The 14499-nt window shown below is 38.5% G+C and overlaps 1 protein-coding gene across 1 annotated transcript in view; it reads right to left on the bottom strand.

The window, feature by feature from the left end:
- LOC133622947 (acyl-CoA dehydrogenase family member 11-like) overlaps positions 1-14499 on the bottom strand; it is a 28014-nt gene that overhangs the window by 9626 nt on the left and 3889 nt on the right. Inside the window, exons 3-10 of the mRNA XM_061985807.1 lie at positions 13391-13614; positions 11304-11403; positions 11053-11170; positions 7735-7877; positions 3219-3371; positions 376-470; positions 190-289; positions 1-130 (exon numbers count right to left, since the gene is read on the bottom strand). The exon at positions 1-130 is cut by the window's left edge and continues 11 nt beyond it. Coding sequence (XP_061841791.1) covers positions 1-130; positions 190-289; positions 376-470; positions 3219-3371; positions 7735-7877; positions 11053-11170; positions 11304-11403; positions 13391-13614 — 1063 coding nt within the window. The remainder of the gene's footprint in view (positions 131-189; positions 290-375; positions 471-3218; positions 3372-7734; positions 7878-11052; positions 11171-11303; positions 11404-13390; positions 13615-14499) is intronic.

Genomic DNA, 14499 nt, shown 5'->3' with positions numbered 1-14499 from the left:
TGTAGAGTTTGACAACGGGTGTGAGCAGACGCAAAAGGTGTGCATCAAGCTGGGTGGCGACGCCGCTCTCCTCTCGGCCCAGCAGGCGACACACGTCCATCACTAGAAGGAAAGCCCCACGGGTCTCCACCTGCATCAGAGTCGGGGTTTTTTTTATCCATAGAGACGTATCCCTGAGTGCCAGCTTACCTCCATTCTGGCAAGAGTCTGCATGTGCAGCGGGTGGTCTTTAAGAAGCTTTGCGAAAGCAGTGCGGCGAGTGGCGTAGTCACGAGCTAACTGGACCACCCTGTGAATACAGAAGCATGGTTCATCTGAAGCACAGAAAAGAGGCGACTTGGTCAAAAAGCAATGCAAAGTTGAGCTGTATCCTGCCTTCTCATTGCTGCTGTTGCAGAGATGCTGTTGTGGATCCTGGTTATAGTCAGCATGTTAGCTATGGAGGACACACCTCTTCCGTCTTCTGACAGCTGGTATTGAAAAAGAGAAAATAAACACATGAAAAAAATCTGAATTGGACTTCATTGTAAGGATAAATGTACTCTATGGCCTGTATGAAAGAGTGTTGCGTTTCTACTTTAATATGTACTTTTATGCAGCAATATAAAAGATACAATAGACAAATTATTCAAAATATTTCACTGTGTTGGAGTGCAAAACAAGAACAATTATAATAAATAAAGCTACCAAATTTGGTACTTTTATAGGGACCGACCAAATTCTACCGAGTACCAATTCACAATTTTTTTTTAGTGAATGCTTAGTTGTAATGTAAACAAGATTTAACAACTGAACAGCACAGTTATTATCAATGTTTAACATTATTTAATGTGTTTACTATTAAACACATTTATTAACACATGAACACACTCAAAAGTACCAAAAACTGGTGCTGTTGAGCACCAATATCTATCTACCAATTTCTTGTACCAGAACTTGGTACCGTATTAGTTTAAATGTGATAAGTACCCATTCGTAACCTATTGTATTGGTAAAAGTAATAGTGAACGTGTCAAATCAAGAAAACCAGTATTCTTATATTTGTAAAAGCGAAATGTCAGTGTTTGTATTGATCTCATTAGATACAGCAGGTCTACCTTTCTTGTGTACCTAATTAGTGTACTTTGTGTCAGCTGACACACATTAACAATCATATAACAATGGTATTTTGTTTGCATACCTATTAGTAATACATTCATTTTGGTTTCTATTAATACGTTCCAAAAGGTCAGGAAAATCATATAAAATTAAAAAAATTCAATTGGAAATCATTTAAAACCAACTAATCTGTTCAACACACTCAAAATAACCCTAACCTACTTTTACATGCAGAAAATATTGAAACTGCTACTTTTACTGTACCTTTATTGAAAACACTTGTTGGCGAAAACAGCAAGGAGCGAAGAGGGAAGAGGTACCCTTATACTTTAAGACTTAGACTTAGACTTGGACTTCCTTTTGATTGTCATTCAAATTTAAACTTTACAGTACAGATAAGAATGACATTTTGTTGCATTAACTCGTTGTAGTGCAGGATAAAAAAAAAGCAATAAGGTGCAGATATAAATAAATAGATTACTATACAGATAAATATATTGCACTTTTGCATATGCATCCAGGTTTATGGATGTATGTTATATTGTCTTTATATTCCAGCGAGTTAATCCATTTTTGGGGGGAATTGGGGGGATTATTATGATGCGTTTAAGAGTCTTACGGCCTGAAGGAAGAAGCTGTTACAGAACCTGGAGGTTCTGCTACGGAGGCTGCGGAACCTCTTTCTAGAGTCCAGCAGTGAAAACAGTCCTTGGTGGGGGTGGGAGTTTACGTTTTTATCTTGGATTCAATAATATTTCTCATCTTCTTTATCAAAGTGCTGTCACTCTCAACTTTTTTTGGCCCCCTGGTGGCCTATGTTGCAGTAATACTCAATTAAAAAAGCAGAGACTGAGTTAGCTACGCGTTGGATTCTTTGTTTGGGCTCTCGATTCCGCGGAATGTTACATGTACTGTAGAACCTTGATTTACAAATCTCTCTTTTTGCAAACTTTTCAATTTACGAAACATTAGATCAGGTCCAATATGCCCTCGTGTGCAAACCACGTCTCCGTGAACGAACGCTTCATTCATTTTGTGTCCCACCGCCAGCCATTTTGTGACGCAAGGTGAGCCATTAGGTTAGCCTGAGCCCTCCACATCACTTACTGTACATTACATTACACTACTTGGCACTTCTCAGTGCTTCAGAGTGTGTGCCTTTTCTTTATTCTCTATTCACTTTTTGGCAAGTTTTGTCCATTTTGCTAACTAAATATGAGTCCCAAAAAGACCAGCGTGGACAGAATCACTGTGGAGTTAAAAAAAAGACTATTTGCGAAAAGTACATTAACAGTGCTCACCAGCATAGAAGAATCAACGAAGCAGGCTTCGTACCGAAGCAAGTTTTAATTGTGATGAGAACGCAGTTTTCTGGAAAATGATGCCGAAGCAGACTTATATCACAGTGGGGGAGAAGGCACTCATCTCTTTTAGCACACACAGAAGGCCCCCTCCCTTCACCTCGTTTCTGCCTGCTCCATGCTCCAGTTAGCTGCACATTCGCAAAAGACAACGTACCCAGTGGGTTTTACATTCTTAAATGTTTATTATTGTAGCAATATGATTGGTAAATTTAAGGATTTTTGTGATTTCGGATCGTTTGTGAGGGCACCAAAAGGACTTCTCTGTGTGTGCACGTGTTGGCAGTTCAGCTTATTGTTGCTTTGGCTTGTTAATAGATAGTTGATCCATAACCTCCTTGTTATGTTTGTTTGATATACAGTACTGCAGATAGTTTTATATTGTGTTCAAGGTGTACAAACCTTCACTAAAATATGGACTTTTGTCGAGGCTGGAACCCATTATTCATATTTACATTGTTTCTTATGGAGAAATTTGCTTCACTATACAAACTTTTCTATTTATTAACCCTGTTCAAGAATGACATACTCTGCAGGAATGATGGGTGTTTAATCTATACAAAATATACCTTAGGCAATTTGATAAGCACTCAAGTGGAGATCTGACACTTTAAAAAAACACAATTTTAAAATAAAATAAATAAAATTCACACATAATTTTTGCCACAAAGATGGTGCTACGTAAAAGGTAAAAAAAGTCAAAGAAAATGGTGCCTTCCTGTGGTCAAGCTTGCTAAGTGCAGTGGCAAATACACTGACCTTGTGTGCCAGCAGGCCGTCCAGCAGTAACTCTGCTGTTGGCATCTGTCTGGTTCCCAGCTTGTCCTTCAGCCTCTGAACTTCTATCCCTCTCAGACGGCCATCTTGGTCTCGACTCACCTCGGCGTAGAACAGAGACAAACCTCGACTACCCTAAAGGACATATACTGTATATTATCAAGGATGAAATGTTTTGGCGCCAAAACAATGCCAAAATCCTTGCACGTGAACACCACCTTCTGTGTGATTCGTTTTACGCTGGCGCGGCTTCTCTGTCCGTGTGCGGACTCTGTTTGCGCTCGTGATGTGTCTTTTTCTTTCTCTACGCATGTGACTTTCCTCCCTTTTGGCACTTACGGGTGGGTATTGAATACACGGCCGAGCAACTCCCCTTTTTTCTGATTTGTCACTTTAAACTACTGTCTCCTGGTCACAGCCAACCTGTTGTGTGTGCCTTCTGAAGAAGATGATTCTTTAGACAAAATGAGACAAAATGTGTGTATTATGTTACTTGATATACAAGTTTACACTGTACACTATTCAACAATGACTTTGCCATTTATTATGATGTCATGTGAACATATAAACAAATCAACCTTGAACAAATTGATGTCATTAAAGACAGATTATTTCGACTGACAACATTTTTCTCTTGTTATATGCTGCCAAGGTAATTTGGCTGAGTGAGCCATGAAAGCCAAATATTTTAAAATGTATTTCCGTGGGAGAAATATAATATTTTTTAACACTGAATACAACTAAATGTGTGCATTTTTAAGTAAGACCAACATTTTTAGAGTATAATAAGTCTCTTATTCTTTTTGATAACATTGTTGTTCTAAAGTTAACCAATAATAAATAAAATACTTCTTACCATTAAAGGCCTACTGAAATGCGATTTTCTTATTTAAACGGGGATAGCAGGTCCATTCTATGTGTCATACTTGATCATTTCGCGATATTGCCATATTTTTGCTGAAAGGATTTAGTAGAGAACATCGACGATAAAGTTCGCAACTTTTGGTCGCTGATAAAAAAGCCTTGCCTGTACCGGAAATAGCAGACGAGTAGCGTGACGTCACAGGTTGTGGAGCTCCTCACATCCGCACATTGTTTACAATCATGGCCACCAGCAGCGAGAGCGATTCGGACCGAGAAAGCGACGATTTCCCCATTAATTTGAGCGAGGATGAAAGATTTGTGGATGAGGAAAGTGAGAGTGAAGGACTAGAGGGCAGTGGGAGCGATTCAGATAGGGAAGATGCTGTGAGAGGCGGGTGGGACCTGATATTCAGCTGGGAATGACTAAAACAGTAAATAAACACTAGACATATATATACTCTATTAGCCACAACACAACCAGGCTTATATTTAATATGCCACAAATTAATCCCGCATAACAAACACCTCCCCCCTCCCGTCCATATAACCCGCCAATACAACTCAAACACCTGCACAACACACTCAATCCCACAGCCCAAAGTACCGTTCACCTCCCCAAAGTTCATACAGCACATATATTTCCCCAAAGTCCCCAAAGTTACGTACGTGAGACTTTTTGAGACTTTTATTAGTAGGTTGCACAGTGACGTACATAATCCGTACAATTGACCACTAAATGGTAACACCCGAACAAGTTTTTCAACTTGTTTAAGTCGGGGTCCACTTAAATTGATTCATGATACAGATATATACTATCATATATACTATCATCATAATACAGTCATCACACAAAGTAATCATCAGGGTGTATACATTTAATTATTTACGTGACATGCACATAGCGGCACGCACGTACGGGCAAGCGATCAAATGTTTGGAAGCGTACTCACGGTACCGTGTCTGCGTATCCAACTCAAAGTCCTCCTGGTAAGAGTCTCTGTTGTCCCAGTTCTCCACAGGTCAATGGTAAAGATTGACTGTCATCTTTCGGGAATGTAAACAATGAAACACCGGCCGTGTTTGTGTTGCTAAAGTCGGCCGCAATACACCGCTTCCCTCCTACAGCTTTCTTCTTTGCTGTCTCCATTGTTCATTGAACAAATTGCAAAAGATTCACCAACACAAATGTCCAGAATACTGTGGAATTTTGTGATGAAACAGACAACTTAATAGCTGGCCATCATGCTGTCTCAAAATGTCCTCCACAATCCGCGACGTCACGCGCTGACGTCATCATACCGAGACGTTTTCAGCAGGATATGTCGCACGGAATTTAAAATTGCACTTTAGTAAACTAACCCGGCCGTATTGGCATGTGTTGCAATGTTAAGATTTCATCATTGATATATAAACTATCAGACTGCGTGGTCGGTAGTAGTGGGTTTCAGTAGGCATTTAATGCGACTTCTTGAACAGGTACGGTAGAAAACAGATGGATGGATTAAAATGCAATGTTTGCATTTGGCATGCACACACGCAATGGCGACATGCAAACACACCTCCACAAATGCGTCATCTATTTGAAAAGAATGTTTTATATTTTGAACGTTATTTTTAACACTGTGGAATTATTCATTACTTATCGTGTTAAGCAATGTCAGCTAAGATTGATCTGAGAGCCAGATGCAGTCATCAAAAGAGCCACATCTGGCTCGAGAGCCATAGATTCCCTACCCTTGATATAGACCTTAGCGCTGTAAAACTTTGGGCACCTAACAATTTGATCTGATTCTGATTCCTGGGGTGACAATTCTGAATTGATTCTTGAGGCAACATGATTCTTGATTCAAACTGTTTGAGCAATGTATTGTTTGGTATAGTAATTATAATGAAACTTTAACAGACGGCCCAAAAACGTCCTTTTAAAAAAGGATTCTTAGAAAGAAAAACAAATATATATATATATACATATATATATATATATATATATATATATATATATATATATTGTTTTTTTATATAAATATATTTAAATAAAAAAAAAAAAAAATTTTTTTATTGATCTTTTTAAATTATGAATCGATTCACAATTGGGATAAATAAGAATCACGATTCAGCAACAAATCGATTTTAGGATTTTACACCCCAACTACGTTATATAATAAAAGGGAGCTCATTTGTTAATGCTCTGAGGTCAGACTAATTTAGCGCATTGAAACATAGACCATCAGAGTCATAAGTGTGATACCCTCACAATGTGATAATTTTTTTATTTTAAGCACTTTACTTCACAAGTTATGATATAATGGGTTGTTTTATCTAAACTTCAGACTCTAAAGACTGCTCTTCTTCAGAAGGGACACAGTCCGACGGTAACAGTTTCCTCGGATTGGCTCTAACCAAGAGAGAGTAGGCCTTTTAAAGTGACCAATCAGGAGGGAGGGCAGTTGCTGGGCCGTGTATTCAATGTTGGAAAGGGTGGAATGTCGCGCCGTTGCAGTAAAAAAAAAAAAAAAGACACATTGCAAGCGGAAAAAGAGTCTGCGCTTGAGCAAAAAGACGCTGCACACGCAAATAAAAAGACCGCATGTAGGGATATGTACCGTTCACATTTGAACCGATACGGTACCAATTTCCAGTATTTGGGAATCAATACCAGTACTCAACTGTACCAATTTTTGGTACTTTTTTGTTTGTTTGTGTCAGTAAATATGAGTTGTTTTTGATGATAACATTCCTTTTATAAAGTGCAATATTTAAAAATGATCTGATTATGATAACTGTGCTCCAGTTGTCATATCTTGTTTCATTTTCACATTTCTGAATCTCATTTGCAGGTATTACATTAAGTTGCAATTACAGTTGCAAGTCCAAGATGTTAGATGGCAGTAGTGTATAGTTTATAGTTTTTTTGTCGCGCCCTAAAAAGTGTGAATACTGTAAGTATTTTACTTATTACGCACCAGCTGTTTGATTGTAACGTGCAACTTAGTAGTCATTTTAATCAACAAATTTGGAGTGATTAAAATCACCATGTAAAATCGCTAATGCTAATCAGTAGCATGTCAATAGCAAAGCTAATGTCTATTAGCCTCATTTTTGGAAAAGTGGAGCATTACTTAACTTATGTTGAAGCGTTTTTTGAGTCAATTTCTTTGTTGGCATTGAAAATTGCAGCATTACCTAGAGGTAGTTTGGCTGAGTCCGCTCTCGGTGCTGCTGGAGTGATCGGCAATTGCTGAAATGCAAAGAACCGGCGTCACATGCAACCCAGGAATCGAAACATGGCACTATTGGACTTTATGTGAATCGGTGCCTGGTAGGACCGGCGGGATACGGTCGGTGCCAAAAAAGTATTCGTTACCCATCCTTAGCCGCACATGCGTAAAAAATGTGTCGCGCGCAAGGATTTTGGCACAGAAATGTCATCCCTAGACACACACAAATAAAAATGTCATGCATGGAGCAACATCTTGCTCTCTCTCTCTCTCTCTCACACACACACACACACACACACACACACACACACACACACACACACACACACACACACACACACACACACACACACACACACACACACACACACACACACACACACACACACACACACTTTCAATAGTGCAAGCAGTACCGGGGTGGTCGCTCCTGCTCTGTCGCGCACTCTGGCTAGTGTAAGCGTCATGTCTGCATCAGTGGCAGAGGTGAACCACTTGAAGCCATGGAGTTTGTACCAACCATCTGTTTGGGGAACTGCCACTGTCTCAGTACCATTTGCTAGACACACACACACACACACACACACACACACACACACACACACACACACACACACACACACACACACACACACACAATGAATAGGATAAAGCAAACAGTACACACAACTTTGAAGAAGTGGGCTTTTTGTTCGCTGCAGAACTTAGCCACTTATTAGTAGGGATGGGAGCCGGAACCCGGTTACATAATGGCATTGATGCTAATAAAAAAAGGAGCTATCTGTGCCTTATTCTGGTGAATGCAGACTCAGTCAACTGCAACAAGTGCTGGGTGGTGAAATTGTGCAAGTAACATTCTTGTAAGTAATGTAGCATCCCGACAGAAGCACAAAGGGTGCTCTTTTTAAACTTTATTGCCGACCCTAACACGCCAACAGCAGCCCTCAAGCGAGGTTGCATTCAGGAACACCCGGAATTTTGAGCATCAAACATTGCAAATCAAGTAAGTTTATGCATGTTCTCCATGTTTTGTATTGCTGCACTAAATATGATATTTTGATAGTTGTATTTCTTATTTTTAATGCACTACTTAGGCCTGGGCTGATAAAAAATTTTGCTCGGCGATATATTAACCTACAAATTATTGCCGATAAACGATATTATTGCCATTATTTTTTGGAGACCAAATTGGCAATATGACAATACGTGATAATAATGCATGTATATCCTTTCAAATAAAAAAAACTAGGTTTTTTTCCGGATATTTTAACACTGCAATTGGAATGTAAACTTTTAAACCTCCAAGTTAAATTAAACAAATAAATAATAACAATAAAATCTACTTTGTCTATTAGCAAAATGTTGCACTTCAATAAAAAATCACAACCAAAAGCAATAAAATATGTTAAGGAAAGGGTGGGGAGCTCCAAAATATACACAACCAAAACAAGAAATAAAATGGCTAAATAAAGTTGCACTAATATTGAACATCCTGCGATGAGGTGGCGACTTGTCCAGGGTGTACCCCGCCTTCCGCCCGATTGTAGCTGAGATAGGCTCCAGCGCCCCCCGCGACCCCAAAAAAGGGAATAAGCGGTAGAAAAATGGATGGATGGATAATATTGAACATGTAGGCAGAGGTAGAGTTGTACATTACTTAACTGGCAATCAAGTTAGGAGCTTTTCAAACAGAAAGGCGCGGTATGTCTTTGGCTATGTAGCAAACCACACGTTTTGTAAGTTCACACCATTTTGCACTGTTTTGTTTGCACTGACCTTTGTCACCAAACGCGAAGTGAGTGTGGATTGTCGGGTGCTTGTGTTTCAAGTGGGCGTGCGGGTTTGTCATATTCGAGCACATTTGGCAAACTGACTTCTCGGTACTGATTGGCTCATCCAGAACTCAAAGTTTAAACTGAAATATTGGCATTTGGTTTTGTGATCATTTTGTCAATGTTCGCTACTACATGTGTTGGTCATGAACTAACTTGTTGCACTGTGAGATGCTTGCTAGCAGGCCAGCGGCCCCATCTCGCCGCACAAAGAATCAAAGACACTTAATGAAGGACAAGAGGATTCACCAACCTTCTTTTCAATCCGCTATGGCACAAACGCACGCAGCTGCATGAAAATGCGTGAAATGCGTGAATGCTCTTGAAACCTGTAAACCAGGAGTGCCCACACTTTTTTAGCAGGGAGCTACTTTTCAAATGACCAAGTCGAGGTGATCTACCTCATCATCATATATATATATATATATATATATATATATATATATATATATATATATATATATATATATATACATGCATACATATATATATATATACACATACATACATATATACATACATATATGTACATATACATATATATATATATGTATACACACATATATACATACATATAGATATATACATATACATACATATATATACATATACACACACATATATACACACGCACACACACACACATATATATATATATATATATATGTATGTATATATATATATGTATGTATGTGTATATATATATATATATATATATATATATATATATATATATATATATATACATATATATATACATATATATATATATATATATATATATATATATATATATATATATATATATATGTAGAAAATGGATGGATGGATGGATGGATATATATATATATATACGGTAATTTCTATTTATTTATTTATGATTACAAAAAAATGTTAACATGTTAAAGGTGTTTAATATACTGTAAATACAAGCATATTTAATACATATAAATTCCTTTACTTCATGAAGACAAGAATATAGGTTGGTGTATTACCTAATTCTGATGACTTGCATTTACTGGAATCAGACAGGATTCACAGTAGTGCTGATAACTTTCACATTTTCGATTTTATATTGTAGAGGAGAAAAAAAGTCCTTCTTTCTGTCCAATACCACATGAAAGTGGCATCTTATTCGTCCAGCTTCAATATTTGTTTTTATACTCTTTACAAGAAATACATTGACGGCAAACGCCATAGCTTGCTAGCTTGTGTGTACTAGTTTTCTGAGATTCTTATTTTGTTAGCGCAGGCAGGGCGGAGCAGCACTTTTATTGTGAAGACAGGAAATGTGCGGTCGGTCTTTAGGCTTTTGACAGAAAGTTTTGGCATGAGAGTCTGTCTCACTTAAAAGTGCTTCTCCTCTTCCTGCCATTTTTTTTTTTAATTAATACTGATTTTGCAGCAGCCAGCGTCATCTCACATGATCCTCGGGTGACCTCAAAGTAAAGATTGATGGTCGCAAATTTTTTGGTTTATTTTTTAATTTCTGGCTAGCGATCGACTGACACACCCTCCGCGATCGACGTAATGAGCACCCCTGCTGTAAACACACATGCAAATGGCGATTTATTTTTGCTGGAAAACTTACCGGCTTAATTTTCATTTATCGTAAGTTAATAGACTTATCCAATATCTGCCCAGGGCTAGTATTACTTAGTTATCATTTGATTCATATAATTGAGGTATTTAAAATACTTGTCGCTTCAACTTGAATGTCACAAAATCACATAAAAAACAAATTTGTTTTTTGTTTTTTACAAAAATGTGCAAGTTTTAATTTTTTTTAGGGACTGGCTTAGGCACTGTTTAAACACCGGCAATATTTCTAAAGTACCGATTTTATACTACTATCAGTTAAAATGTAAACTTAGTGCAACTACTGCATGTGTGACTACTGACCTACATCGGAGCCTCCTTGTCTCTCCGTCATCCACTGTCCGGATGTCCAGAAACGTTCAGGGTGACGTGTTGTCAGTCGTTTGTAGGCTTCTTCTACCGGCCATGTAACTCCTATGGACTTCACCCCCCCACAAATCACACACACAAATACATCTCTATTTGTAAAGGGCTATTTCCTGGATGAATTATTGCATAGTTGAATATGAAAATAGCTCCATAGAGGATGTTTACATAAGAAGTGTTTTATTCACCTGAATGACCTTGGCAGCTCCGTCAGTCATGGCCAGAGGACAAGTGTAGAGTCCAGCGGAGGGGGAGAAGAGGTACAACTTGCTCATCTGATAAACCCGACTGGAGTAAAAAGACACTTGGTTAATAATGGTTTAAAAAAGTGTTCATATGAACAGTTCAGGCGCAAAAAACGATAAAGGCCATTGCAGCCTATATTGAGCTGTGAGTACTACAAAATAGTTCACACCATTCTCTACCACAGGGATATTTAACTAGATTGTTTTGGGGGCCAGATTTCCAGAAAACTAAGGACCCTTCACTATTTTTTTGACTTCAATAAAAATCACAACCAAAAGCAATAAATTATGTTAAGGGGAGGGGGCTGACCCTCAAATATACGCAACCAAAGCAAGAAATAAAATGGCTGAATAAAGTATTGACAAAAATGTTTGTCGGAGTTACAGAAGTGTTGTCTGCTTTTTAGGACCTTGTGAGTCTCTCACAAGTTTTTTTGAACCGAACTCAAGGGCCACCAGTGGAATAGCCCAAATGATGAAAAAGAGAGGGCCTAAAATGGAACCTTGAGGGACACCACTAGTACAACTAAAGAGGCTGAACTAATGTCTACTGGCTGCATCTGAAGTAAATAAGCTACAGCAACACTTTAGTTGCATAAATCCCATTTTGAAAACAAATTGTAACCGCCAAAAAGGAGGGGACTTAAAGAGGTGCCTTGAGGAAGGCCTCAATTATGTAAATCGCAGATTTAAACCGCAGTGTTCTATGTTTGCTGCCAATGTAATAGGAATGAAACATGAACACTCTGTTTTTTGTTTTTTTTTAGAATATGCTGCAAAAATGTTTGTCTCCTAGGTTTTGAGTTGAACCTGGGGGTCGGTATGGTGTCATTCTGGATTTGGCCCCCGAGCCGTCAGTTGAATAGGAGGTGAAAGCAATTTTTTTTTGCAAAAAAACAACTTATCTTTTACATCTCACTGTTGAATATTTCCGTTTTAGTTGAAAAAGCGACAAGCACCCTGCTCTCTTTCTGGCACAAACAGACAAATCCATCAGAAACCAATCACTGCATCGAAATTTGATGACATCATCCAACATCAGTGCCCATGTTTGCTTGCTTCGTGTCTGTTTTACCGTAATTGTAACTAAATTAAAGCATCGGTAATGAGTAGTGAATTAGTGAATTATATTTATATAGCGCTTTTCTCTAGTGAATCAAAGCGCTTTTACATAGTGAAAGCCATTATCTAAGTTACATTTAAACCAGTGTGGGTGGCACTGGGAGCAGGTGGCTAAAGTGTCTTGCCCAAGGACACAACGGCAGTGACTAGGATGCCGAAAGCGGGACTCGAACCTGGAACCCTCAAGTTGCTCACACGGCCACTCTACCAACCGAGCTATACCGCCACAGTAAGTAACTATACCCTTGCCCACAACGTGCAAAAAAGAGACGCTGTCCTGATAAATATGAGTGGCCCATAAGCTAAAAAAGTGGACACAGTGTGTGAGGAAAATGCCGTTTATTATATGTTTACATAATGTACAGGATACGTGTGTAGCCACTAATCTTTTGAATGACGACCTGAATCATGTGTTTACTCTGTTGTTGTTGTCTTGTGATTCAGCTGTCAATGTAATGATACTCATGATGCAACGATCAATGTAAACCCCGCTGTCCAAGGATCACCTAAAAAAAGTGTTTGTTTGGATGAATTCATACAGTGGTGGAATAAGTATTCCTCTGAAAAAACTGAACTGTTTTCACTCATTTTAGGGCCAGGCTTGCACCATATAGAATGAGTCTGTTTTTGCAACAGAACATTGTTTGCACTTTTGCTGAAAAATTACTACAAAATGTTCTAAATTCCATTTTTGAATCAATTTGCATTTTTCAAAATGGAACTTTCATTTTGGTTGTTAGAAAATTTTCAATTGCAGCCCACATCAGCAGGATGACTGTTTCATGAAAAGCTCCACAAAAAACATTAATTAAAAAAACTAGGAAAGTGCATGTATCTGTTCTTGCATCTGAACTCTTCATATGAGTTACGACACCAGGTAAAACCAAAAAAAAAAGGTCACTTCTGACCTCCACTCTCCAAACGATCTCTCATAGGCGATGGCGACCATTCCCTCAGACGCCGACAGCTCTTTCATGCGTTTCCATGCCGGAGAGGTCAAGATGTGGTCCACTCTGCGGCCCCAAGGGTCAAAATGTTCCAGGCGTGGCGGAGTCACCTCACACTCTCTGCCCCAACCGTCCACCTCAGTGGCCACGCGCTCGCCAAAGGCACGCAAGTCTGAGAAGACTGCCTATGAACATACGAGCACAACAACAATGAATTATTTTGCATCACAATCATAGAAAATAGGTTTATACAGCGGTACCTCAACTTAAGAGCTGTCTCTCAGCTAATTGTTATGCTTTAAGTTACAAGTAAAAATGTGAGTTACAAGCATCCCCGGCATTAGTTGGAGTAGCAAAAAAAAACATAAGATCCAAGCAAAACATCTCGTCTTACTCACAAGCATTAGCTTATAGCTAGGGATGGACATCATTTTGTTTTCCAACCACGGGAAAGAAGAAAGTTAGTGTGAAAAACAGTGCCGAGAAGAAGTGGATGATATTCATTAAATTAAAGAAATAAATCATCGAAAATATGACAGTGTGTCGTCAACTTCGTGAAGCATTTTGAACGTATCACTGCTAATCTGCACCATACTGAAGCAGAATGAGTCTATCACCAGCTAAGAAAGTTAAAATAATATCTAAATGGCAGACATTTATCCATGAAAATATTGAAAATCTGCTAATAGTGTGTTTGACTAGATACATATACGTTAATAAAAAAGTTTAATGTGACATTCTGTAATCTGTATTGAATTGTTTATATTAGGGGTGCCCAAAGTGGGGTACAGGGGCCAAGGCTGACTGGGGGGAAGCTGACTGAATTTTTGTAATCCTTAAATGCTTTTAAATCTAAAGAGAGCATTTGAAGGAGCCTCAGTTATCTGTAACTGTTTTACTTGATGTCCATCTTGTCATTTTAATGTGTAATGTGACTGTAGTTTTATGTGGAACTTTGCTGCCTCTTGGCCAGGACTCCTTTGAAAAATAGTTTTTTAATCTCAATGTTAAACAAAAAACAAAACAAAACTTAACCTGTCTAGTTGTTTGGTTTGGCCCACCAAAGGGCG

Source organism: Nerophis lumbriciformis, linkage group LG12 (genome assembly GCF_033978685.3).
Source record: "Nerophis lumbriciformis linkage group LG12, RoL_Nlum_v2.1, whole genome shotgun sequence".
Lineage (NCBI taxonomy): Eukaryota > Metazoa > Chordata > Actinopteri > Syngnathiformes > Syngnathidae > Nerophis > Nerophis lumbriciformis.
The sequence above is the reverse complement of the archived record's forward strand: the minus strand, read 5'-3'. Positions and strand labels throughout refer to the sequence as shown.